Consider the following 27,664-nt stretch of genomic DNA (forward strand, 5'->3'; position numbering starts at 1 on the left):
CTCAGATTGAGTCATCATTTCCTACAAGCCTACTATATCAGCTAAAAGATCTACTTCACTACGTTTCTATAATGAGAGTATTCAATAGACAAGATTCCGCATATTATAGTATAACAAAGAAGCAGCAAGCACAAAAATGGCAGAGCAAAGATAAAGAAAGATGTAAAGAGCGACTGTAGTGAGTATCCAGCCGTATGTACCCAATCTAGAAGCCAAAAAAGACAAAGGCCATCCAATACAAGATATTCAAAACATAGAACATGCAACATAAACAAAGACATATGAAATGACCGAAAGGCCTTTTTTTGTGGGTTTCCCTTTTTTTTTTTTTTTTCCCTCTCGAGCCTCTTTTTTTGGGCTTTTCTGTGTTTTTTCTGCGCGGATTCGAGCTCATCATAATATCAAGCTCGAGTAGAGACTACGCTTGTGCGTCCAGTCAATCTCCGCGCAATGGTCATAGCCTTCTCCCATGTCTTCTTCTTTTCAACACGAGAGACAGGATCAGGCGATGCAGCACCGGTAGCAAGAAGCTCTGTTGGAATATCGTCCTGGTGCTTGGCGTTATGCAAGGCCAGCACGGCCATTTGGCCGAGGAAAGAAGGATGTTCAATAAGATCCTCGAGACGGACTTTCAACCCCTCTTGCTCAAGGAGCCAGGTAAGCTGGGCCAGATTGAAGACGTCACCGCCGAGGTCGAAGAAAGACGAGTCCAACTGGAAAGCGGATTGGTGGGTGGGAGTTTCAGGCTCTGGGTCGATGCGGGCCGGGGTGTTGCGGCTGGGTAGGACCTGGTGCCATGAGCGAGACAGAATGTCCGAATGAACAAGTAGCTCTGCGATGGAGCGCGACTTGAGGTGTGCGCTGAGGAAGTGCTCGTCTGTTGGTCGAGGCAGGTCGTCAATTGTCTGAGGTGGAAGAGAGCGCAGCATACCGGCGGAGGGCAGTGCGGCGGTTGGGTTTGCAACGAGGGATTGTGCGATCTCGCAGGCCATATCGAGGACCTTGGATGCGAAGAATGGCATTATAGGTCCCTTTTCGGAGTAGCCTAGGGTTACATCGAGGCCGCGTTCACCGGAGGGGCGAGACACCATGGTTAGATCGGCTAGGTTGTCGTTGACACCGACACCACCCATGCGGTATTTGTTGTTGTCAAGCTGCATGGTTCCTTCGTAGTCGACGTTCTGGTGGAAGACTGAGGTAGTAAAGTAGGTCCAGTCAGGCCAGTCGGTACACTGCTTGATGATCTCGCGGAAGCCTAGGGATTCGAAAGGCATGTTGGAGACTTGCTGGTCTTGGAGGTAGCGGAAGAGATCGACACCGGTCCAGTGCTCGCTGAGATTCACGCGCACCGGGATGACATTGACACATGGGCCGACAGTGTTCTCAATACCGGGTACTGTGGCGTTGCGACCGCTGATGGTCAGACCGAAGACAACATCGGACTGAGCGGAAAGTTTGGCAAGGGCCAGGGCCCAGGCAGCCTGCATGACGGTTGCGATAGTGACATTTCCAAGGGCAGTGGGCGAGATCTCAATCTTTCTGTGAATCTCGGTGAATGCTCCAACGTTCTGGAACATGCTGGTACCCTTCCTGTGGACAACTTGGGTCATATGGGATCCCTTGAGGAGATTGGTCCAATGGCGGTAATGGTCTGGGGTGATTGTGCCTGGCAACTGTCGCAGGTAGCCAGCGAAGGGAGTAACCGGGGGTAACGGGGTGCCTTCATATCCATGCTTAATGGCAGCCATGATCTTCGGCAGACACACTCCATCGTATTGAGTGTGGGAAAGGCGGATCAAGATACGGTGCTGGTCGCTGCCCTTCTTCTTGACAACGTAGAACTGCACGTACTGCTCACCTTCGCGGGGTCCGTACTCGCGATCTCTCTGTTGAAGAGTCATGGTGAATTCATCAAGAGCGCGGTCGGTCTCGTAAACAAAGATGCTGGGACGGATCTTGCGCAACACGACCTGGAAGAACTGATCATGGAAGCACACGAAGACTGTGCGCAGAATATCAAATGCAGCGACAACCTTCAAGCAACTCTCGCGAAGGCGTCTGAGGTCCAGGGGACCGTTGCCTTCAAGATAGAAGTAGTTAAGCATCCATCGGGACTTGAAGAGAGTAGCCGTTAGAGACATCGCCTGGAAGTCGGTGACAGGGAGAACATCTGCGATGCCACCCTTGAAGACACCGATCTTGGGACAGATACCGCTCTGCACCGCGGCATCGTCGACGCACGATGGTCTGAGAACTTCGAGGCTCTCAGAAGAGGGGGTGGGCCCCAGTGTCGTCGGCGTGATATTCAGTAAATCACTATCAACCTCCTTGTGGCCGCCAGACTTGAGGTCAGCATTCAGCATCTGCTGAGTGACATTGGCGGCCCGCACTGTTGTTAGCATGTCCTCAAAGACAGGATTGTTGAAGACATCTGCAACAGTAAGTACCAGGCCCTCTTCCCGAGCGGCACTGACCATCTTCATAGCGGTGATGCTGTCACCGCCCAACTTGAAGAAGCTATCCTGGTGTCTCACCACGTTGGGTGAGAGGCCAAGAGCTGTGCTCCAAAGATTCCACAATTTCCTTTCCACATCGGCCGACATCCCATCCTCACTGGGGCGGGAAGCCGCCGAAGAAACACCCGAGTCATCTTCTCCTTCTATACCTAACTGGTACGGTGAGCTCGCGATGGCGTCTGTAGGACCACCGTACCTTGGCAACCCATCCGTACGAATGGGAGGCACCGTCAGTTTTCCTTCTCTCAACATTCGACCAATAATTTCATGAACACGATCATCAATAATTTTCTGGATAGCAGCACTGTCAATCATCTCTCCGGTCGACTTTGCCTTTTCAGCGAGTGTAGATTGGGAGCGGTCCCAATCAACTGACTCAGGTTCAGACTCGGAAGCGAATGTCGATTGCGACAGAGTCGCAGCCGGGGATTCAATGAAGCCAGTGAAGACTTTGGCGATTGTGTCAGCCAAAGTCTGTGCCTCATCATCCGACACAATATCGTTCCAGTATCTCAAAAGAATGCCCTCCTGCCCTCGGGCAATCTCAACGTTCACAGTAACCGCATACTGAATTGAGTTAGTAGCCAAAACGCAGCATCGATAGGATTGTACTCACCTCGCTCGGGTCATGTGCATGCTGAAGATTGAAGGACAGTCCCTTGTCCTTGGGACCACCCGCAACGGAGTGGTTCTGGATTGACAAAGTAGTATTGAACAGGGACTGTCCCTGCCAGCCAAGCTCATGCTGGATGCTTGCCAGAGAGCAGCTTTGATGAGGGATGCATCGAATATAATCATCTTGAACACTCTTGGACACATCAGTCAGGGTCTGCTGGTCAGAGAACTGGACTCGACAGCAGAGCATATTAATAAATATTCCAACCATATCCTGAATGCCATTGACAGGGGCATCGCGGCCCGCAGAAAGATATCCAAAACAAACATCATCGGAGCCAGTGAACTGGCGCAGCACGATGGCCCAGGCGGATAGGGTCAGGTTGGCGAGAGTCACGGAGGCGCGCTCGCAGAACTTGAGCAGCTCAGGGAATCGCTGGAAGTTCATCATGACACCCTTGAGTTCTCTCTTGGCTTCGAACACAGCCGACGGAGCGAGATGACATGGGTGGACTCCACCGAGGTATTGTTTCCAGTGTCTGAGGGCGTCACTCTGGCTCTGAGTTCTGATGAACTTGATATAGTCGCTGAAGCGAGGTCCTGAACCCTCGGAAATCTTTCGCTCATAGGCGAGAGTCAGGTCACGGAGAAGTACATCCACGGAACCACCATCGATAATGGCGTGGTTAATCTCAAGCTTCAGGATCACACGACCGGTATCCGTTTTGCAGACAGTCAGTTGGTGAGAAAGCTTCGATTGGCGCATCCCGTTCATGTCACGAAGGGAGACGGCAGCCAGTTTCTCCTCTACCTGCGAATCGCGGCATTCGACACGGAGGATATTATCAGAAAGGTTCTTGAGCACAAGTTGATCGAAGGATCCACCAGTATAGTTGCTATCGATGAAAATAGTTCGCAGAACAGGATGACGGTCGACGAGTCTTTGCCAGGCACGGGTAACTCCTTCAGCATCGACCTTTCCAGATTTCCCATCCTTGATCTCAAACACAGTATGGAACATGTAGGCATTGGGATCGCGGAGCTGGCTGAGCAAGAGGCCCTCCTGCATGGGAGAGCAGGGATAAATGTCCTCGACTTGATCCTTGTTCCGAATGCCAGCTTTGCGGAAGGTGCTGGCGGTGAGCATCTGCAGACCGTGGTAGTTGATTGGGAGCAGCGGGTAGTCGCTGAGGGTGGGTTCGGGAGTAGCCGTTTTCAATGTGAGGATATCCTTCTCGAGGGTCTGCTTGCACTTAAGAATCCAGCGGCGAATGGAGCCCTCGTGTTGCATTTTGGTGTTGTAAGTGAAAGCAACATTAAGACGTTCTTTTATGACAATAGCGGATACTTCGAATAGAGCGAAACGAGCAGTCTGGGGGCCCATGTCACCTGCGACAGCGAAGTCCGAGCCATCGAAGACGCTACCATGGTGATGGAAGAGCGAGTCGGCTCGCTCAAGTTGCTGCATTTTGCCCAGGTAGTTGAACAGGATTTCCAACGGGACAGGGAAATCGGCAGCCTGATCCTGGAGTAGACTTTTGGCGAAGTAAGGACGCCCGTTGTCGGCGATCTTGCGTCTGGTGTCCTTGACACGCTTGATAATGTCGTTGAGGGCACCTTTTCCTGTTAGCCTGTCATCACCAAAATGAGGTATCAGAAACTTACGAGCCTCAGATTCCACCAACAAAGGCGCCATGGTGGTAAACCAGCCAACTGTTCTTGAAAGATCAATGTCGGCTTCCCAGGGTTCTCTGCCATGTCCTTCGTTATAGATAGTCGGCACCTTGCGATCGGTGAAAGTGTGACCGAATGAGTAAATTATGACAGACAGCAAGATGTCCACAGTGTCAGTCCTGAAGACGCCGTGGCAGCCATCCAAGATAAACTTGGTAGTATCCTCGCCCAACGTGAAGGATTCCATTTTGATATCTCCATACACATTAGGCGCGTCTTGCATGCCCCAGTAAAGCAAGTTTGGCTTCTCAGGGGTGAATGGCAGAGCGATAGCAGCGTCGTGCGTCTTGGCTCTCTCAGTCTGCATGGCACACCAGCTTTGGAAGGACAGTGCCTTTTCAAGTGAAAGAGATCCAGAGACAACGAGTTCTTCGAGGTCCTGGAGAACGATGCGCCACGATACCATGTCAATACAGAGATGGTGAGCGACAAGGAATAAAACCTGACCGCCCGTACGAAGGTTAAAGAGGTCGACTGCCAGAATAGGCCCATTGATAGGATCCAGGCAATTTTGACTCTCAGCAACCTTGGGAACCATGTCCCGGGTATCTTTGACAGAGTGAACGCGGAATTGGAAAGATTCATCGACCTCCTGCGAGACGGAGTTAGAGCATGTTAGACGAGGGTCTTCTAGTGAGCTTACCGCTGTAGTCTTCTGTTGCCAGGTGCCGTCACTTGATTTGCTGAAGCGTGCCCTAAACATAGCATGCTGGCTAATGACAGCCTTGAGAGCGCGCTTGAGGACTTCGCCCTCGCAGCGGCGAGCGATGCGAACAGTCATGCTCTGGTTAAAGCGAGCGTCGCCCTTGAAGTAGTCCGAGCTCTGGAAGTAGAGCTTCTGGACAGGTGAAAGCGCAAATCCTTCACCAGACTTCTCTTCGCGCTGAGAGACAGGTGCCTTGGAACTCGCGGTTTGAGCAAGTTCCTTCACAGACCTGCTCTGCAAAATGTCGTGTAGTGTCAAAACAAGTCCCTGCTTGCGAGCGCGAGAAATGACAGCCATTCCAGTAATACTGTCGCCGCCTGTAAAAACCAGTTAGTAAGTTCACTATTTCGAAACGATGGATTACTTACCCAAGCTGACAAAAGAACGGTCGACATTGACCTTCTGTAGGGAGATATTCAACACCTGTGCAAAGATTTGGCGGACGATATTGAGCGATCCATTCTGCTCTTCCTTTTCTTGTGGCTTCTCTTCAGTCTTGCCACGCTTGATACGATCGTAATCCGCCATGATGCGCTCGTAAGATGCATCATCAATATCCTCAACCCAGGCGGTGATCTTCTTTCGGTCAAGCTTTCCAGAAACAAGCATGGGAAGCTTCTTGATGAGAGCCCAAGTCTGCGGGACCATGTAAATGGGCAGTTGGTTCTCAAGATTCTGCTGGACTTCAACCAGCTCATTGTAAGCATGACGTTCAAGCTCGTCCTCATCAACAAGCTCGCAGGGCTTGTCAGAAATTAGCTTAGTATCGGCTGCGACACTGTTCAACGACATGACAGTGACCAGGCGCTGCTTAAGTGGGCCATTCTTGGGGAGAACGACGACAGCGTGGCGGGTAAGAGCATCCTCAGAAAGGCGATGCTCGATTTCACCAAGCTCCATCCGTTGGCCATGTAACTTGACCTGGTGATCCTTCCGGCTGATGTACTGAATGGAACCATCTGGGTTGTAGTAGCAAAGATCACCAGTTTTGTAGATTCGGCGAGGACCTGGAACCGCGGGAGTGAAGTCCTTGATCCAAGAGGGGTCCGAGGTGAATGCTTCTGCGTTTTTCTCAGGGTTTTTGAGGTACTCTCTGGCCAAAGGAGCACCCTCAAGTGCAAGTTCGCCGATTGCACCCAGGGGAGTAAGTCGATCGTGATTGTCGGGGTCAACAATCCAGGTGAGAGTGCTGGGAATACCGTAACCGATGCGCCCAGGATCACGATTGGCGGCCACTGCAGTATCGACCACAGCAAAGACACACGTTTCGGTCGGTCCGTACCCATTCATGAGGTGAACAGAGTTGGCCCACTTGGTGATGACTTCATTAGACATTTTCTCACCACCACAAACGAGATGTTTTAGAGAAGGCACCGAGGCGGGCTCAATGATGCTAGCAATTGAAGGGGTGAGGAAAGTCCAAGTGACATTGAGTCTACGGATGGCGCCAGCAACATCGTTGAGACGGTCGTCCTCGCTGGGCACACATATGGTACCTCCCACCATGAGGATCGCAAGAGTCTCCATAACAGCAGCATCGAAAGTGAGAGAAGCAAATTGGAATACTCTCGAGGTTGCATCCATGCGGACCCACGGCGCGAATGCCATGATACTGCTGACCACATTGCGGTGCTCAACAATGATTCCCTTGGCTCGACCAGTGCTACCAGAGGTGAATAGAGCATAGGCCATATTGGAGGGCTTGACTTCAGTGCGACGACGGGAAGCTGATTTGAGGCAGCCATAGGCCTTGATGGTTTCCTTGCTAATGGGGATCACAGTCTTCACGACCCTGCTATAGCGGTTTGTATAGTTGGGAGTGCACAATATCATGTTGGCACCCACGTCGGCGAGAATCTCCTCGTGTCGCGAGGTTGGGTGGGAGGGATCCAAAGGCACGTACCCACCACCAGCGATGAGAATAGCGATGAGGGTGACCATCGCCCAAGCCGACTTGTCCAGACAAACTGGGACGAATACTTCTGGGCCAACTCCGCGAGAGACCAGGTAGTTGGCGAATCCAGATGCGAGGGTCCAGAATTCTTTGTAGGTAAGGTCGCCATCCCAAGCACAAACAGCCTGTGCGTTAGGAGTCTCGTCGCACTTCTCGCGAATGAAATCTTGGACAGTCCGCTCCACTGTCAGCGGGATACGTTGGTTCCATGTACCAATTTCAGCCTTGTCTTCGGGGCTGATGACCTCCAAATCATCGAGCGTGCTCGTACTGTTCTTGGGCATGTTGATCAATTGTTGTAGAACGTGCGCAAATTGTTCGGTAATCCGCTTGGTTTGCCATCCATTGATGACGAGCTCATCGTGGTGGACGGTGAAGGAGATGCTCGTTTTGGTAACACCACATTCGACGACAAGAGGGTGGGTGAAGAAGTCTTCGCTTGTTTGACGTTTCTCATCGATCCAGATCTTGTTGTCGAGCTCACCATCACCCGGTTGGATCACAAGCAGGTTCTTGAAGTCGCAGCCCGTGGCGGTATCCTTGTTCAGCTGCCGGATGCGCTGAAGACCAGAGTGCAAGTGCGGGATCATCTCTGTGGTCGACTGGTGAATCTTCTGCAAATACTCCATAGTGGACATGGCATTGTCGACCTGTATACGGGTGGGCACTGTAGTCAGAACAGGACCTGCAATATCTGCAACACCGGGAAGATCGATATTTCTACCCGACAAGGTCTCGCCAAAGCACACATCACCAGAGGCAGTGTGTGTCGCAATGATAATTGCCCATGCAGCCCGCATGAGAACAGGGATTGTGAAATCAACACTGTTGCGGGTGCGAGAAATCTTCATGCTGTGGTACTGGGTGTTACCAGCACGCATGGCGTCAGCCACTGCACTCTTATTATGAGGGAAAGGAGTGCTCGACAGGTCAGCCAGGTATGATTTCCAGAAAGTGTCGGACTCCTTCATGTCCTTCTTTACCAGGTAGTCGATGAACAAACTGTAAGGGGTTCCAGCACGCTTGGCCTGCGAGCCGAAGTAGTTCTCTTCGACCTTGCGGAATACCAAAGGAATACTCCAGCCGTCATAAAGGGCGTGATGAACAGACCACACGAAGTAACTATCAGATGAGCCACGAGGTTGCACCATGGCATAACCAGTTAAAGCCGCACCATTTTGCTTGGGCAAGTGAAGGATGTCGTTGGGAAGCGCATCGAAGGACTCAGCTTGGACCCAGGAGATGGGGCTATCCTTCAGGACAACTTGAGCAAAGTTCATAGCTTCGGTGTGGACGATGCGAGTGCGAAGAATTTCCAAGTCTGCGACGGTTCGTTGCCAGGCTTGTTTGAATTTGCTCACATCAATGCCAGCAGCAAGGCGGAATGAAGGCTGCGCAACATAAGCACCGTTATGCTTGATGGAGAGCGTTAGAAGACCCTCCTGCACAGCGCTGCATGGGTAAACATCGCTGACAAGGTCCTTAGACACTTCGCAGCTATCGCTGATTTCGTCCATCAGGGTCTCGAGGTGGACCCCCGAAGGTAACAGGGAGAATGCCTTGATGCTTTCTTGCTCAACTTCAGCAGCTCCATCGGACACGACACAGGTCTTGGCCATGTCCACCAAGATTGGGGAATTGAAGATGCTGGAGACGGTAAGTGCAATACCTTCAGCTTGAGCAGCGCCCACGAGGTTCATGGCGGACAAAGAGTCACCACCGAGACCGAAAAAGCTGTCATCTGCCGTCACAGAGCCTGCCTCAAGCTCGAGGGTCTTTTCCACAAGGGCCACAAGCCTGACCTCGAGGCCTGTGGCTGAAGAGCCCTCCCTTCGGTTAGAGGTGTCGAAAGTTATGTAAGACTTGAGGGTCTCCTTAGACAAGCCTTGAACCATAGCCCGCAGTCTTCGGCGGTCAATCTTCCCCGAGGACGTGAAAGGCAAGTTGCGAATAGGGAAAAAGAGTCGGGGCATCATGCTCTGAGGAAGAAGTTCCGGCAGAGAGCTCTTCAGCTTCTGAATGGCATCCATGTTAGACACAGAGATGGGTAGTAGCAGTGGGTCAGCTCCAGGAACAGTGGGAGTAAATTGATCGCTGCTTCCCCCGTTGGATTCAGGATCATGGACGGTAAAGAATGCGGCGAGGCCTTTGGCGATGGTGCGTTCCTCGGGCACAACGACATCAACAGCCACCTGCGAGTCCTCGGGCAGGCATTGGAGACATTGTTGTTCGATCTCCTCTAGTTCAATTCGCTGGCCATTGAACTTGATCTGAGTGTCTTTGCGGGAGATGAAGGCTAGGCTGCCATCGCTGTTGTAGCGAACAAGATCACCAGTGCGGTACATGCGGTCATTTCGTTTGAACACTCCTTGCAACCCAGTATGCCGGTTCCAAGCAGGCTTCTCGAAGAAGGCGGCCTTGGTCTTCTCTTCGTTGGCAAGGTATCCACGCGCAATGTTGCTTCCTTCAAGAATCAATTCACCAACAGCGCCAACGGGCAGCAGACGGTTGGAGTTGTTTGGATCCACAATCCAGACTCTGCAGTTTGAAGATGTTCCAATGGAGGTGGGGTCGTTATTGACGCGGTTACCCTCCATATCAACCTTGACACCAACAGTGGCGACGACGGTGGCCTCCGATGGGCCATACGCGTTGATAACGCACCGGTCTGCCCAGCGGCCGATGTGGTTTGCGGGCATCTTCTCGCCGCCTGTGATAATGACCTTGAGGGAGGGCACATTCTTCGGCTCTAGAGTATTGACAATAGCAGGAGGTGCCGTCATGAAGGTGGCTTCCATGCGGCGAATGGCACCACCCATGTTATTCATACGTTCCTCCTCGCTGGGAATACACACACAACCACCCGTCATAAGAACCATCATGATCTCGAGAATGCTGACGTCAAACGTGTAGTTAGAGAATTGCAAAGCACGGGTTGTGGAGTTCATGTTAAGGGCATCGATCATGGCGATGGCGGTGGTGCTAAGGGCGGTATGCTCAACAACAGTGGCCTTTGGCTTTCCAGTAGTGCCCGAGGTAAAGATAGCATACGCAGCATTGTTCGGAGTAGCACGGACACCAGGCAAGGCCAAAGGCGAGTCAGAAAGTTGGGAGATCGAAGTCTGGCAGACAGCGAACGATTTCGCGCACAGCTTCGAAACTTTGGTGTGGACTGAAGATGAGCACAAGACAAGTTTAGTGCCAATTTCATCGATGAGCATCTTGAGTCGAGACTCGGGGTGGGTTGGGTCAATTGAGACAAAAACTCCGCCTGCTTTCAGAACAGCCAGCTGGGCAACAACAGCCCAAGCTGACTTTTCGAAGCACAGGACGACGAAAACTTCGGGCTTGACTCCAATACTAGAGAGATGGCGAGCCAAGCGACTGGAGACAATCTCAAGCTGTCCATAAGTGAAATTCTTGTCCCAAGAGCAGATGGCTTCTGCGCGAGGGTGAAGAAGGGCCTGCTGCTGGATGAGCTCGTCGGCACACTTCTCGACTCTAGGGGGCGATGCGGCATTCCAGTCACGTATCTGGCGGATCGAGCGCTCAGATAGCACATTGATATCTCCAATGACACGGTCATGGAGGTTGTGAGCGATTAGGTCGTCCAACACTTGGTCAAACATGGCCATAACATGGCTGACCTGGAAGGAGGAAAGGGTCGCTGAGGAGTAGTTGAAGTGGATCTCCGCATATGAATGCGAGACTTGGGCTTCAACAACAATCTTATAAGCACTGGAGGTGGTTGGTTCACGGGTGCTTCCTTTGGGAATAGTGGAAGCTGGGCGATAGATCAAGGAGGTATTGAAGATGGTTGTATCATCAAGTCCAAGCTGATGTTTGACTGCATCCAAAGCAGCAGCATTCAATGCACTGTTCTCCGAGTCTTTCTTTGCTTTTTGAAGAGTCTGCTGCAGCTTTTGATCGTTCTGGACGAAGAAACGGCAGGCAGCAACGCCTTCGGCGTCCAATCTCGTCTCCAAGGCTGAGGTGGAATAACCAAAGCACACATCATCCGAGCCAGTGTACCACCGGAGGACAATGGCCCAGGCAAACTGGAAGAGAGTTTCAGCAGGGAGGCCAGCCATTCTGCTGAAGGCGTGGATATTGGCTGTCTGCTTGTTGAGCGTGCGGGTGGACCGGCCATTATCGATTGCATCATGGGAGAGCGCCGGGAAAATGCAGGGTTCAACATCTCCGAGATACTCCTTCCAGAAGGCGATATTACCCTCTGAGAGACTGTGATGTTGTGAAGTCCGGTTAGTAGCCTTGGATCCGTTCCAACGCTTTATGTCGAAGGCCTCGATGGCACTCCTTGAAAGGGCTTGTGTTTCGTTTTGGAGGGCCTGGCGGTTTAGCTTTCCAGAGATGGTCAAGGGGAGGGAAGAGATGGGGATGTAGATACTCGGAACCTTGCTGCCAGGAAGACTGGTACTCAGACTGGAATGCAGGCTAGCAATGCCGTCTTTCAGGATGGGAGTCGGGGATTGGAGGATAAGGATGTGATCTCCAAAAGTGACTGGAGTTGTGTCCGAAGCAACCACGAAAGCAACGAGAGCATTGGTCTTGATATCCTCACATTGCAGCTGGACACTCTGTACCACGCACTTTTTGTTGTGGTCAACGAAGGCATCAATGCAGGCCTGAGTTTGAATAAGCTCGCTAGCCAAGGCGGATACATTCTTATCCTTCTTTCGGCCGACGAAAACTAGGGAGCCATCGGAATTGTATCGAACAAGATCCCCGGTCTTGAACAGACGGTGTTGACCCTCTGCCCTGAGCCAAGCAGCGTTCTCGAAGAAATCGCAGCTCTCGATGGACTGGTTGTCGAGGTACCCGCGCGCAAGGACAGGACCCTCGAGTACCAATTCTCCAACACTACCTATCGGGACAAGGCAATCTTGGTTGGATGGGTCAACTACCCACGAAATGCAAGACGTGCTCTTTCCAATAAGAGCAGCCCCGTTTTCGTCCTGAGAACAAAAGACGTGGAAACAAGCAGCCGAGCTCTCAGATGTTCCATACAAAACCTGCAGTTGGAGATCATCAGTCTGCCAGCGGTCGAGAACGCTCTGAGAAACAACTTCACCGCCGAAGGCAATGGATCGCAGTCCTGGGACATCCTTCGGCGAGAAGAAACTTGCAGCTGTCGGTGTGATGCTAGCAACATTAACATGGAGTGTATTGATAGATGTGGCCAAGTTAGAGGGAGCAATATCAGCCGGGATGCAAACGCAGCCGCCCCACATGAAAGTACCGAATGCCTCGAGGATGAATGCATCGGATGTATGGGGTGCAAACTGCAGAGTCCTAGACACATCGGCAATTGCCATGGTGGTAGCGAACGCCTCAGCTCGGGTCATGAGAGCTGAATGGTCAAGGATGACACTCTTAGCGGGGCCAGATGTGCCCGCAGTCATAGCAACGTATGCAATGTCGGATGATTGTGCCGCGGGGTTGAGGACCTCGTCTGCGAGGTACTCGAGGAGAGACTCGCTCACAGGAATCACGTACGGTACGGCATCCTCGAGGACATGTGCGTTTTCCGGGGAGGCCAGGGCGACTTGCACGGCGTTATCGACAATCCATTGCTCAACAAGCTCCAGGCTCCGGGGTGTGTCGACTGGGATACAGCCACCACCAGCTTTCATGATTGCCAAGGTGGAGACCATGTTCCACACAGACTTCTCGAAACAGATGGCGACCAGGGTGCCAGGGCCGACGCCGAAGGTGACGAGGTAACTTGCTAACCGAGAGGAGAATTGATCCAACTTAGAGTAAGTCAAGTTTCCATCCCAAGCAGTGACAGCCAACGCATCAGGGCGCTTCTTGGCCATCTCTTGGACAACTTGATGGGCGCATTTCTCAAAGGGCTTAGGATACTTGCTATTCCACGCCATAATCTGGGATCTGTTATCCTCGCTCAAATTGTCTAGCTCGCGAAGTTGGCCGTCAATATTTGAAACAATATTCTCGAGGCAACGAAGATATGTATTGGCCACATTGGCAGCCTGTGAGTCAGAGAGATTGGTAGTCCAGTAGTTGAGATCAATGCGGGCAGTAGAGTCCATGGCCTCGATGTTGATAAAGACTGGGAACTCAGCGGGATCGTGGATCGAGCCAACCTCGACACACTCGATCTCACTGCTGATAGCATCCTTAGAACTGGGAAGCCGGCGGTAGGAGACACCAGAGTTGAACAGATTGGTGTCGGACAGCTTCAAAGCATGTTGAACGTCGATGAGTGAAGTGTGGCGGTAGGGAAGGCTTTCCATGTAGTCGTTCTGAATTTGGTGCAGCACATCGCTGAGCTTCGCGTCATCATCAACCTTCATGCGGCAGACTAGAAGATTGATGACTGGTCCAATAACCCACTGGACGCCATCAGCAGACACATCACGCAGGGATGCCATGTAGCTGAACGAAACATCATCGGATCCACAGAAGGCGCGGAGAGTAAGACCCCACGCGGCGTTGAAGACATTTGCGAGAGTGATTCCGCGCTTCTCACAGACACCTTGAAGTTCGCCGAGTGCTCCAAAGTTGACGGGAATGGAGCGAAGTGCCTTGGCCAATTGTTGGCCGTCGGTGAGGGCGGGGAAGTGACACGGCTTAGCTTGATCCAAGTACGAGCGCCAGTAGTTGATGCTAGCCTTCTTTGGAGCATCCTGGAGGTACTCTATATAATTCTTGAACAGAGGCTGGGGAATTTCCTCAAGTCTTCCGGCATATGCAAGCTGCAAGTCACGGAAGATGATTGAGATTGAGTTACCATCCATTGCAGCGTGGCTGAGCTCAATACGGGCGAACAATCTGCCAGTGGGTGTTTGGCAAATAGTGAAACGATACGCTGGTTCGGGCTCGCTGTAATCCTTAGGCTGTTCTCTATCGAAGGTAGCAAGCACATCATCTTCTCCCGAGGACTGCAAGAAGACAGGAGTAGCGTCGTAACTCTTCAGCACGACTTGACAGAATGGGTGCCGAGGAGTGAGGTTCTCAACGAAGATCGTGCGGAACATCGCATGATGAGAAACGACTTGCTGCCATGCATTTACCAGGCGATCTAGGTTTGGCTGGCCAGATCCGGTGGGTCGAATTTCGAAGGTATCGTGAACGGCATAGTAGGAGCTATCTCGCTTGCGACCAAGGAGGATACCCTGCTGCATGCGGGAACAAGGGTAGATATCCTCGACAAGGTTCGTGGACTCGATGCCCATAGCAGGCAATGTCTCATTGAGTAACTTGTCCAAGGTAGGGTAGCTCAAGGACAGCAGGGGGAATGAGCTGAGAGTCAAACGGGGTGCGAGGGTAGGAAGCTGCTCAGCGAGGGTTACAAGTAGGTCCTGGCATTCAGAAACCCATCGGTGAATGCGATTCTGATGCTCCATGTACTTGTTAAAGGAGAAGTTGAATCGAACCTTCCCAGCCACGACCATGGCAGAGATCTCGAACAGACCAAAGCGGGGAGTATCGACTCCAAAGTCAGCAGCACCGCCTCCTTGGCCGGCTTCACCAGCCATCTGGTCAACAAGCTGGAAGAGACCGTCCTTCCTCTGCAAGTCTCGATGTTGACCAACGTAGTTGAACGACATCTCAAAGGGATGGGGGTGCTCGGAACTTTGATTGTCCTGGGCTGGGAGAATGCGGCTAGTGAAATCTGCGCGACCATTGTCTGACACACGACGGCGAAGGTCCTTCACCTGCATAAGGGTATCGATGGGGTCGTCTGACTTGTATGTAGAGACGAAGATTGGGTGCAGAATGGTGAACCAGCCAACAGTGTGCGAGATATCAATGGATGGATCCCAAACTTCTCTTCCATGGCCTTCATTGTAGATTGTTGGAAGAGAGCGATCGGGAAACGCTCGGCCAAATGAGTGTAGCATTGCTGCCAGGAAAAGGTCAATTGGCTCGGTCCCAAGAGCTTTGTGGCATTCGAGCAGAATGGAATTGGTATGGGCCTGGTCGATCTCAAACGAGGCACAATCCACATCACCATATGTGGTTTGAGTGTCTTTTAGGCCCCAGTAACCAAAGTTAGGTGCAGCAAGAGCATCGGTTGCAACTTTCTGCTCAGCGCGGAGGGTTTTGCAGTGCTCATTCTGCAGGCGGCACCAGGTCTGGAACGGCAAGGAGCCATCACTGGTTTCTGTCTTCTCGGGGTTTAAGATTATGTCTTCCAAATCTTCCAAAATAATTCTCCACGAGACAATATCGACAACCAAGTGGTGGGCTGTCATTGACAGGACATTCGGCTGGCCCTTGACCGAAAAATAGTCAACTGCAAGTAACGGCCCAGAGAAGCAGTTTATAGAAGACTGGCTGTCGGCGACATGAATCTTGACCTCTTCCATGTTGCTAAGATTGTGCATCCGCCATCGGTAAGATCCCTTGATATCGCGAGTTACATGTTGACTCGATGCGGTCGCAAATCCTGTGTCAGTGAATCGTGCACGGAGCATGGAGTGTCGAGATACCAAAGTTTCGACAGCTTTGCGCAGAGCTCGTTCATCGACTGGTTTGTTCAAACGAGTGAGGATTCCTTGGTTGAAGTGGCCTTGACCCTCCTTTCGTACACCAAAGTGAAGGATCTGGATGGGCGACAGGCTAAATGCTTCATCAACAGCTTCTTCGTAAGTCGTAAGGTGATCGATTGTCTTTGCGCGAGTTGCGAGGTCGCGGATTGATTTGCTGCGAAGCAGCTCCTGTACAGAGAGGGAAAACCCTCGCTTCTTGCAGAGACCGATACATGTCATAGCTGCGATGGAATCACCGCCGAGAGCGAGGAAGCTCTCGTTTAGATTAAGCTGGTTGAGGGGAATATTGAGGACACGACTATATACAGCAGCCAAAGCTTCCTCTCTGTCGTTGGTAGGCTGTGAGGCCTCTGTGCCCACGATTGGAACAGAGGCATTTCTCTGGAGATCCGGATCACTCTCCATACCTGCGACCCAAGTGGAAATGCCCTTGCGGTCTAGTTTCCCTGATGGCAGAAGTGGCAGAGCTTCAACACACAGCCAAACCGCCGGGACCATATAAGTGGGGAGGCGAGCTGATAGATGCTCTCGGATGCCTGGGACAAGCTCTGCCTTTTTCGAGGCGGAGACGAGTCGTAGAGGCTCCAAGTCCGAATCAGACTGCTCTGCAAGCAATCCCGTGGATGAGACAACTGCCGCCAGCCGTCCCTTGGAGAATCCAGCCTTGGGGAAGAGAACAGAACAGTGAGTGACGTTCACAGCTTTGCTCAACTGGTTCTCAATTTCGCCTAGCTCGATTCGTTGTCCGTGAACCTTTACCTGTGTATCTTTCCGGCCGATGTAATTCAGGGCACCCGTGTCGGAGTTGTACCTGACAAGATCACCTGTCTTGTAAAATCTACGGCTAGGGCGATTTTCAGGGTCCAAGGTAGTCCAAGCAGGGTCGTAGATGAACGATTCGTTTGTCTTTTGTGGGTTATTCACGTAGCACCGGGCCAGGGGTGGGCCTTCCAAAAGTAATTCTCCAGGACATCCCACTGGAACCAGTTCATCGTGGTTATCAGGGTTCACAAGCCAAGTCCTAACACCAATGGGCAGTCCGATATCTTTACAATCGGTTTCAGGTGTGACATTGGAGTTGAGCACGGATGCGACACTGGCCTCGGTAGGTCCGTAACCATTGACCAGTTTGATTTTCGACCAAGTGGCCAGCTGCGATTGCGACATTGCCTCTCCGGCCAGAACCAAACTCTCCAGTCCCGGGACACTCTCAATTTCAATAAAGCCGACAAATGATGGCGTGAAGCAGGCTTGAGTGACTCGCATCTCGTTGATAGTGGTGACAATGTCATTGAGGCGAGCCTCCTCACTTGGAATACACACACATGCACCATGAATGAGTGGCGTCAAACTCTCCGCCAAACTGGCATCGAATGTGTGGGCGGCAAATTGAAGACATCGTGACTCGCGATAAATTTTCAGACCGGGACCATGCACCATAGCCCCGGACAGGAACGCGCGGTGCTCCAAGAGGGTTCCCTGCAGAACACATGTCAGCTTAGCTCAGATATTACAACTCTATTCAATTAAAAATGACTAACCTTGGGTTCTCCTGTTGATCCAGAGGTAAAAAGAACGTAAGCCGCATTTTGACTTGTTACACCCGATGCAAGATTGACACCGTCGGCGGGTTCAGACAGAGGATCTAGTGTATCAGAACAAAGTGGTATTAAAGTCTTCACGATAGTCCGAAGTTTTTCAGTCAGATGTTGGGAACATAACACAACCGGTGCCTGAACCGATTGGATGAGAGATTGTAGTCGGGAAGTTGGGTGAGTTGGGTCCAACGGGACGAAGGCTCCACCGGCCTTCATCACGCCAAGCATTGCGACGATGTTCCATTTCTATACAGTCAGTATACACTCAACTCCCAATAGTAATCAACTCACAGATTTATCGAAGCACAAAGCCACGCGGACCTCCGGTCCAACTCCTTGCATGCGAAGATAACATGCAAGCTTCGACGCTTGATGGTCCAACTCGGCAAACGTCAAGCTTCCATCCCACGCGCATACAGCTTCACGATCAGGTCCGCTCAACATTTGTTCGTGGATCGCCTCGTGAATGCAACGATCGTGGAGCTGTGGGATAGTGGAGTTCCACTTCTGGATGCGTTGCCAGTCGTTCTCGGAGAACAAATTAAGCTGGCTAATAGCGGTGTTCTCGGCGGAAAGGACTTTGGCAAGCAGCTGGTCGAAAATGCTTGCAATACTCTTCATTTGCTCCCCAGACATGTCGCCCTTGCGCCATTCAAGGAAGATGCTGATGTCTCCACGCAGCACCTTAACATGAAGACGGACTTGGCACTGCGCGGATTGTTAGCGAACTCAATTCTCATCTGAATGAACTCCCCAAAAGCTTATGTTTTTGAACTAACCTCGTCCGGGAGAGCTGTCGCAAGCATAGGTTTTGAAGGAGAAGCAGGTGGGTCGTATGTGCGCAGCATGAAGATGGTGTTGAAAGGAAGATATCGCTCGGAAGCGGCCTCCGAGCTTCCACGACGGCTCGGACTGTTTTCGCGCATCTTATCTACAATTTCTGTGAGGGAGTCGTTGTCGTTGATGGATATGCGGATCGTGGAAATGTTAACGCCGGAAGAACGCTGTACATATGATTTGGGAGAGGAGTCGCCGTCGAGATGTTGGTAACCGAAGCATATATCCTCGGAGCGGATGTAGTAATGTAACAAGAGCGCCCACGTAGCTCGTAGGATTGGATTCAGACGGCCTTCATTCCATGCGGTTACTAACTGCGCATGTTGAGCAGCTGTTGGTCTCGTCTTCATCGAGACTGGGCGTTTAGGCCCGTCCACCATCGAAGCGAACCTAGGAAGATAGCATTTGGTGGATTGGGCCATGGCGTCTAATGGCCAGACGTGCTGGCTTCTATTTTTCGTTTTGTGTTTTCCGAAGAAAGAGAGGCCCTGAGGTAAAGGATCAACGACAGTATTAATTCAACAGTCAACTTGAGCGCGCGCGGGCAAGGATGAGCTCGGTTATTTTAGATAACTAAGTACATGCCCAGCTTTTCTTTTTCCCTTTTTTCTAAAAAAAAGTATTATTTTACGAGCTCGAAAATCACCATGTCCGGTGGGCTAAGACTGCATGGCCACACTTTCCACAGTATCCAGTAATAGAGCGCCAGTGACTTGGGTCACTGGTAAATGGGCTATATTCCTTGCATGGAATCTAGATTGAAGGGAGAAAGAGACAATACGTGGATCAGGCGTATACTTGGCCCCCCCTGTGGAACCAAGTCAGACTAAGACATTTTTGCCTTTTCATTTCTTTTTTTTTTTTCCTGAATTTCTATATCTATTTTCGAATGTAACCCTTCGTAAAAGGACTAACCCACTTGAAAGGTAATGCAGGGGAAATGTCCTACTCTGTGAACTCCGTGGGGGAATTCTCCCAAGTGCCTGCAGCTCCCCCGATCAGGATCCCTTGCAGTCTAGAACGTGGGTGTAGTAGTGAGCAAGGCATCGGGGGATCTCCTTTTGGTCCCGAATGTCGAAATTGGATGGTCGTATATTGTTTATTATCCTTTTCCTGGATCTGACAAGGTCCCAAGGCTGACGTGACTAGCTTTGCTGTCTGTTTCAAGTCCGCTTACAGCAAGCTAAAGAACAGGTACATATCCTAAAATGGGCATATGCCGTATATCCTCGCTTCACATTGCGGATATAGACTTTGTCATCCCTCATGCATCGGCATCACTGCAGGTATACGAGCCTCGTGAGGCGTTTATCGTTTACGATGTACACCGACTGATGCGCACATGGCACCGACCCCGGAATACTTGCTCCAAGCTCGGTTCTCACCTCTACTCTGGGGACCTCTTGTGATCGGTGCGCGTGGCACGGATATCCGAGAATTTGGGCCTGCATCAGCAAGGTGTGGCGAGCTAGGATGGGGCGAACCAGGATTTACCGCGCAGTTCAGGCACTACCGCAGTGAGGGTATCAGTGGCGGTGTCGATCCTGTATAGCGATCGTGATCGTAAAGCTAATTTACCGTGTTCACACACCATGGCTTGGATGCCTTTTGAGATTGGGTATTCAGGCTAAGAAGAATCCTGTACCCCAAGCTGATGTCATCACCATAGTTCCCCAGGGGGCAAGGTCGGACATATCAGATTTATTATCGGAATATACAAGGATAGAAGATGATCGGAGGAATACTTGGCTTAAAGTAAAATACTCTATCCTTTATTAAGGGATTCGATCTCAGAATCACATTTGAGCTATTTTATAAAAATTTTCACATCACATAATGTAATGCGAACCTGATGTGTACAGAAAGCCACTAGTCACTACTGCAAGGGTCAACAAGGGATGGGGGCTTAAGCGAGCCTGTTGACTTGGCATGTATTTTTATACATTACTACATACATGTACTCAATAGATGGATAAGAATACATGGTGTACAAAGTTAAAGCGAAAAAGGGGAAAATATTCCACAGTTTCTTCCCGTCTGTAGGTATCCAAGAGAAACATGCGTTGTGGTGTAGTATGTGCTTTGCTTTAGAATATGATTGCTTTTTCTGCCTTCTTCAGGTTTTTCTTTTTTCTTTTCCACTTTTTTCCCACTTTTTTTCTTCCTTTCCTTGTTTTTCTTGAATCGCTCTCGTTTATAGTAAGCCCAATGATCTGGAACGTACATTTGTATTCGCACTATTCTCACTAGTGATCGAAGCCTCCGAGACTGTACCAATAGGAAATACGAGATTCACCGAAGATCCACACGGGAAAGGCTGAGAAGAACTGGTGACGGGCTAGCCCTAGCTCCCGGTGCGAACAGACAATGGAGATATTTGACAGGTTAATCTCATTGTCACCAGATACATCAATTCACTGCATTTGAGCCCCAAAGTCAAATATCCTTTTCTTTGGGGTTATACAAATACGGAAATGTCTCTCCGCCGCAGGATTATTTGGAATCTACTGCACATGTGAGCATTAATGTACATTAGTGGAGAGTATCATGACAACTCGCCACCCATCAACCACGCTTCCAAGACAAGAGGAAAAAGCAAAACTAAAAACCGGCTTACCCTGGTCAGGTCGGTATCTCGGGGACAGTTACTCGTCAGGGACTGTAGGTACAGATCCCGACTCATGCACATTGGCTTAGCGACCGCCACGCGAACTACCACGTCTTGGAAGATGCAGATTCTAATTCAGGCTCAGTTGAAATGAATACCGATGACAGCCGAAACTCCGAAAGGATTCAAGGTGGGCCATGTCAAACTGCAGGTTTGGGTCAAAAAGAACGATTGGCCCGGATGAATCGAATCCCTACCGCCACTGCCGAGTTAGTAAAAGCAAAAAAAAACGCCATTTCAGCGGATGTATGTGTTGGCCATTCAATTTTAGAAAATTATCATTGTAGTAATTTCCAGAACTAGTTGGAATCAATATCTCTCTCAAGGTTTTCTCCGAATGTAGAAGATCCAACCGAGATTCTTCACCGACAGCTTCTACCGTCAAGCAAAGTTTACTTTGATATATATATATATATAATATATATATTGTAGGTCTGCAGTAAAGTGAAAATAAGAATCGAAGTCGATTAAATGAAATTAAATTATAATAATAACTGCTAGTATTAGAACCCTAAAGTGCCAGATCTTCCATCATACAGAGGTTTCTCCTCACATGAGCAGAAAAGCTATTTGTTTGCCCTAACTCAACACGGGACTTCAAATACAACCATTAGAACTCATATTAGAGGTCATTGCACTATGATGATTTTAGTTCTGCAAGGTAACACAACTCCCTCGTGTTGCTCGGGGTTTACTCGAGGTTTCCTTGCCTCCTGGAAATAGACCTACTGCCAATGATATCCCCCACATCCCCAAGGGGGGCGGAAGGCCCTCCGCGATTTGCCTGAATCAAGTCCACTATAGATGTTCGAAGTGGAGACATGAAATCAGAGAGCAATCTCCCGTCTTATACTTAGAAAAAAAACATGAAATGAAAATAGAACATAAAAAGAAAACAAACCAAAATACATGCAGCTGAATGGGTCCATACTAGCCCAAGTCTGGATGAGCTCACAGGGCATTGCCAGTAATTACATTGTAAGATGGTTGCATTGAGTGTTGTATTCATGTCCACTCTGATGCAGCCCACCAGTAACAGGGTCATAAGGGTGAGCTCAAGGTTGCAGTTCTCCTTGTAGTTCCTAGAGGGATACAAACCTCGTTTAGCCCTATGTACCTTTATTATGATGATCTAGTAGTGAGTCTGACTGTTATTATGTCACTTTATGATCTGTCTGATCTAGACCAAAAAGCGGCAGGTTCCCCAAAATCATGCACGTTCTTCTAAACCATACACTCTTTTAATTCTAATTCCCCGTTCGTTACAGTCTTTCTTTTCTTCAACCATCCTCTGTCGCCAGGTGGTTCAAGGTTAGACATGACATCCTCTCGCTATTCAGGGCCTTTGTGCCACGATCTAGATAATACTCTACGTATTGATGCTGGATCTTGCCGGGGAGGATTCGATTTCTCTCTTCTATTTGAGGAGACTATCCTCCGCATTTTACCTATTATATTAATGCTAATCATTATTCCTGTTCGTCTCTGGCATCTTTCACAAAGACGACAGAAGGTTGTGGGATCATGGTTGGTCCTCATCAAGCTTGTAAGTTGATAGCGTCTACTTTACTTTCGGCAGTTCGCATGCAACTCCCCGACACCCCTCTTCTTTCAAAATGGTGAACTAGTCAATTATGGAAAACTTTTATCTAATAATTATTCTGGGAACAGGCAGCTTGGTTTGGACTACTAGGACTTCAAATTGCGCAAACAGCCTTGTGGGCGTTGCCGGCAGCCGACAGCACTAAGGTCTCGGTTGCAGCCAATGTGATCCTCACAATCGGTGTCCTCGCTCTCGTTCTGTTATCATATGCAGAGCACACGCGCTCTGTGCGACCATCCTTCGTTTTGAACTCCTACCTCTTCTGCAGCCTGCTTTTCGATGCCGCTCATTCTAGAACGCTATGGCTTCGCAGTGCGGACAGCTTCAATAATATCCTTGCCATTGTTGCTACAGCAGCCGTCGGTGTGAAATTGGTTCTGTTCGTGCTCGAGGCCGTGGAGAAGAGACATATTCTCAAATCGGAATATGCGGGTTATCCCCCAGAAGCAACTGCAGGTTTCTACAACCAGGCGGTGTTCTGGTGGCTGAACCCACTGTTCAAGATCGGCTTCACCGGCATTCTGCGTGTAGAAGATCTTTCTTCCTTGGATAAAGAACTGAGCTCTGAGCGTTTACTAGCTCGGTTTGATGAAAAATGGAGCAAAGGTAATTAATTATCTGTCTACTGGTCTACGTGGTTTTTCTATTTGCTAATAATTTTATTCAGTGGCAACGAAGTCCCCCAACACACTCCAATGGGAATCATTGAAAACTGTCAAATGGCCTCTCCTTGCAGCTGTCCCCGCCAGAGCTTGCGTTGTTGCCTTCAACTTTTGCCAGCCTTTGCTCCTGGAGAGATCGCTCTCGTTCTTCAGTTCCCCCGTCAACGACGGTACCCAGAACATCGGATACGGACTTATTGGCGCCTATGTCTTGGTCTATGGCGGACTGGCCATTTCAATGGGCCAGTATCAGCACCTCACATACCGCGGGATTACCATGGTCCGAGGTGTGCTTGTCACAATGCTGTACAAGAAGGCCAGCTGTCTGAGCCTTGGGGAGACCGATCCTGCCAACTCGCTCACTTTGATGAGCGCAGATGTCGAGCGCATTACCAATGGATGGCAGACCATACATGAAATTTGGGCAAACTCTGTTGAGATTGCTTTGGCTATCTACCTTCTCAAACTTCAGCTTGGAATTTCCTGTGTTGTTCCTGTCTGTGTCGCTCTGTTTGCTTTGGTTGGATCTCTCATCGGCATGTCCTTTGTGGTCGCACGGCAAGCCAAGTGGCTGGAAGCTATCGAGAAGCGCATTTCCTCTACTTCCGGGATGCTTGGATCAATCAAGGGAGTCAAGATGCTTGGCCTGCAAGATTCCTTCATGAAATTCGTTCATGGTCTTCGGATCAGCGAACTCGATATCTCCAAGAAGTTCCGTACCCTTCTTGTCTACAACATGGCCTTTGCCTGGTTAACTCGTATTTTTGCCCCGATCTTCACCTTCGGTGTTTATGTTGGTATCTCCAGCGAACCTTTGAGCGTCTCTCGAGCTTTCACATCTCTGTCTCTGTTCTCCCTTTTGGCAGACCCACTCTTGACCCTGGTCATGGCGCTCATGTCTTTCGCTGGCGCTGTCGGATCTTTCCAGCGCATTCAACAGTTTTTGGACAAAGAGGACCACACTGATCGCAGGGGTAGCTCCTCGCAGACTTTGTTCCTCGATGATCTCGCTGAAAAGCGCGCACTGTCCAAGGCTAACGACCTTGACCTGTCATCGATTAACTCGGACTCTGTCGAGTCGCTCAAGCGCATTAGCGCTCTATCTTCTTCAAACGCTGTCGTTGTCCAAGGTGGAAGCTTTGGATGGGAAGCTGACAAGGATCCTATTCTGAACGACATTACTATGACCATCCCTCAGGGCAGCTTCACTGTTATTATTGGGCCGTCTGGATGCGGCAAGTCTACCTTGCTCAAGGCTCTTCTCGGAGAAATCCCCTGTTCCGGTGGCAAGGTTGCGCTCGCATCTTCCAGCGTTGCATACTGTGATCAAACCCCGTGGCACATGAATGGCACTATTAAAGACAGCATCGTCGCGATGTCTGACTATGATCCTCAATGGTATACCTCCGTGATTCGGGCTTGCGCTCTGGAAGAAGACCTCGCGCAGTTCCCTCGCGGAGACGCTGCTATCATCGGAAGTAAAGGTATCGCCCTCAGCGGTGGTCAAAGCCAACGTATCGCACTTGCACGAGCAGTCTATGCCCGGAGAAAGATCATGATTCTCGATGATGCCCTCAGCGGTCTAGACGCTACCACGGAAGATCACATCTTCCACAGCCTCTTTGGCCCCAGGGGACTTCTGAAAGAGATTGAGTCTTCAGTCATCGTCGCTTCTTCTTCTGTCAAACGTCTTCCCTACTCCGATCACATCATTGTCTTGGAGGCAGGTGGTCGGATTTGTGAACAAGGAAACTTTACTTCTCTAAACAAGACTGGTGGATATGTGTCAAGTTTCGGACTCGGGTTGCCTGATTGGGAGTACAACGTTAAGCGATTCTCCGACTCTCCCAGTTACAGCAGTGTCGACACGGTCCAGAAAGAAAAGGAGGTACTGATTGAGGAGCCAGAGCATCACGACCGTGGTGGCGATCTCGGAATCTACACATACTACATCAACGCCATCGGGTGGCTTCCTGCGATTATCTTCATGGTCGCAATGGCCGGTTTCGTGTTCTGCATCTCATTCCCCAGCATTTGGGTAAAATGGTGGGCCCAGTCCGACACTGAACATCCCAAGCAGGAGCTTGGCCACTATCTTGGTATCTACGCAATGCTTGGCTGTGTCGCCATGCTCGCACTGATTGTTGGCTGCTGGCAAATGATTATCACCATGGTCCCGAAGTCTGGCGAGAACTTCCACCACAAGCTCCTGACCACCGTCCTCGCCGCTCCAATGCTGTTCTTTTCCTCTACCGACAGCGGTTCAATCCTCAACAGGTTCAGTCAAGACTTGCAGCTCATCGACATGGAGCTTCCCATCGCCGCAATCAACACTGTTGCTACTTTCTTCCTCTGTCTGGCACAGATGGCGCTCATTGGCGTCTCCTCCAAATACGCAGCGATCTCCTTCCCGATCGTGCTTGGTATCTTGTTCCTGATTCAGAAAATGTACCTGCGCACCTCGCGCCAGCTCCGTTTCTTGGACATCGAGGCCAAGGCTCCATTGTACTCGCACTTCACCGACTGTCTGCAAGGGCTTGTGACTCTGCGTGCCTTCGGATGGCAACACGCCATGGAGAAGAAGAACATCGCTCTCCTAGATCACTCGCAACGACCCTTTTACTTCATGTTCGCTATCCAGCGCTGGCTCACTCTGTCGCTAGACATGGTTGTGGCAGGAATCGCTGTTCTCCTGATTGTGCTGGTCGTTGCTATGCGTGGATCATCCCTCAGTGCAGGCTACGTTGGTGTCGCCCTGTTGAACGTTATCCAGTTCAGTCAAAGCATCAAGCTTCTGGTTACATTCTGGACCAACTTGGAGACGCATATCGGTTCCATCCAGCGCATCAAGGACTTTACGTCAACTGTCGAGTCTGAAGACAAGCCTGGTGAAGACCAAGATGTGCCCCCTAACTGGCCCTCAAAAGGTGCAGTTGCCTTCAATTCCGTCTCTGCAGCTTACAGACCCTCCGAGCCAGTTCTCAGCGACATCTCTCTCACTGTCGCGGCGGGCGAGAAAGTCGGTATCTGCGGGCGCACCGGAAGGTAAGAACAACATTATCCTATTAAATTCCGTACTCTATTCTAACAAAGGAAAACAGTGGAAAAACCTCCATGATCATGAGCATCTTCCGAATGGTGGAACTAACCAGCGGCACCATCACCGTGGACGGAGTTGACATCAGCCGACTCCCCCGACGAGAGATCCGCTCCCGCATCAACGGCGTATCACAAGACTCCCTCCTATTCCAAGGCAGCGTCCGATTGAACGCCGACCCCACAGGTACCCGTACGGACCGAGACATCTTGACAGCACTCAAGAGTGTGCAGCTCCTCCCTGCAATCCAAGAAAAGGGCACTCTAGACACCGACATCGACGAGATCCACCTGTCTCACGGCCAAAAACAACTCTTCTGCCTTGCGCGCGCCCTACTTCGTCCCGGCAATATTCTCATTTTGGATGAAGCAACTAGCAAGTAAGTCTCCTCACATCGACCCACCTCTCCCCTGCAGGAACGACAATTTCCTTTGAGTTTTGCGATCTATACAATTTCCCCCCCTTACTCGAAATTAACTAACCCACTTTCCAGCATCGACACCAAAACAGATGAAATTATGCAGCGCGTTATCAGAGAGAAATTCTGTAATCACACTATTATCGCTGTCGCTCACAAACTTGATACAATTCTTGACTTCGATCGTATCGTCGTTTTGGACGCTGGTCGCATTGTGGAGAATGGGGAGCCGTATGCGCTTCTCGCTGAGCCCAAGTCGCACTTTAGCAGACTTTATGCAAGTGCCATGGCGACGGAGGAGTCAGATTAATTTCTCTTTCTCTCTTTTTTTTCTTGGAAATTTTGGGCCCGGTTGTCTGATTCATTTTGCACAGGTTGGAGCGTCTGGATATTTTTGGCGTGACAATCTTCCACATTCCCTTTTTCGAGGTACATATCGAGAACATATTGGATTTTAGGGCCTTAATGGTCGGCGTTGTATATTTGGGGGTTTTGTTCTGGTTCTTGTTTATTTTTTGGGTTCTGGTGTGATGATTTTATGCTCTTCTTTGACTATCTTTCAATACTTTTATGGTATTTTGGAGTGATGCTATCCACAGCTCCTTTAGCTCTTGAATATTGATCCGTATGCCTTACCTTGATCATCTAACACTAAGTCAATGTCATTTGTAGCTTCAATGGGCCTCATCTACAATTTCCCTCTAAATCGGAGAAAT

At 50.3% G+C, this 27,664-nt stretch overlaps 2 protein-coding genes across 2 annotated transcripts; one reads left to right on the top strand and one right to left on the bottom strand.

The window, feature by feature from the left end:
* Nucleotides 1-401: 401 nt before the first annotated feature.
* nrps1 (uncharacterized protein) lies at nucleotides 402-18,922 on the bottom strand (the record flags this gene model as incomplete). The annotated part of the gene is made up of 8 exons (XM_040791147.1): nucleotides 402-3,083; nucleotides 3,133-4,748; nucleotides 4,797-5,457; nucleotides 5,509-5,888; nucleotides 5,940-17,544; nucleotides 17,607-17,909; nucleotides 17,955-18,371; nucleotides 18,443-18,922. The coding sequence occupies 8 exons, from the start codon at nucleotides 18,920-18,922 to the stop codon at nucleotides 402-404; spliced, it is 18,144 nt and encodes a 6,047-aa protein (XP_040644203.1).
* Nucleotides 18,923-22,627: 3,705 nt separating this feature from the next.
* On the top strand, nucleotides 22,628-27,258 carry abcB (uncharacterized protein; the record flags this gene model as incomplete). The annotated part of the gene is made up of 5 exons (XM_040791148.1): nucleotides 22,628-22,714; nucleotides 22,840-23,377; nucleotides 23,439-26,478; nucleotides 26,535-26,909; nucleotides 27,024-27,258. The coding sequence occupies 5 exons, from the start codon at nucleotides 22,628-22,630 to the stop codon at nucleotides 27,256-27,258; spliced, it is 4,275 nt and encodes a 1,424-aa protein (XP_040644204.1).
* Between the last annotated feature and the right edge of the window lie 406 nt (nucleotides 27,259-27,664).

Source organism: Penicillium griseofulvum (assembly GCF_001561935.1).
Source record: "Penicillium griseofulvum strain PG3 chromosome Unknown contig_85, whole genome shotgun sequence".
Lineage (NCBI taxonomy): Eukaryota > Fungi > Ascomycota > Eurotiomycetes > Eurotiales > Aspergillaceae > Penicillium > Penicillium griseofulvum.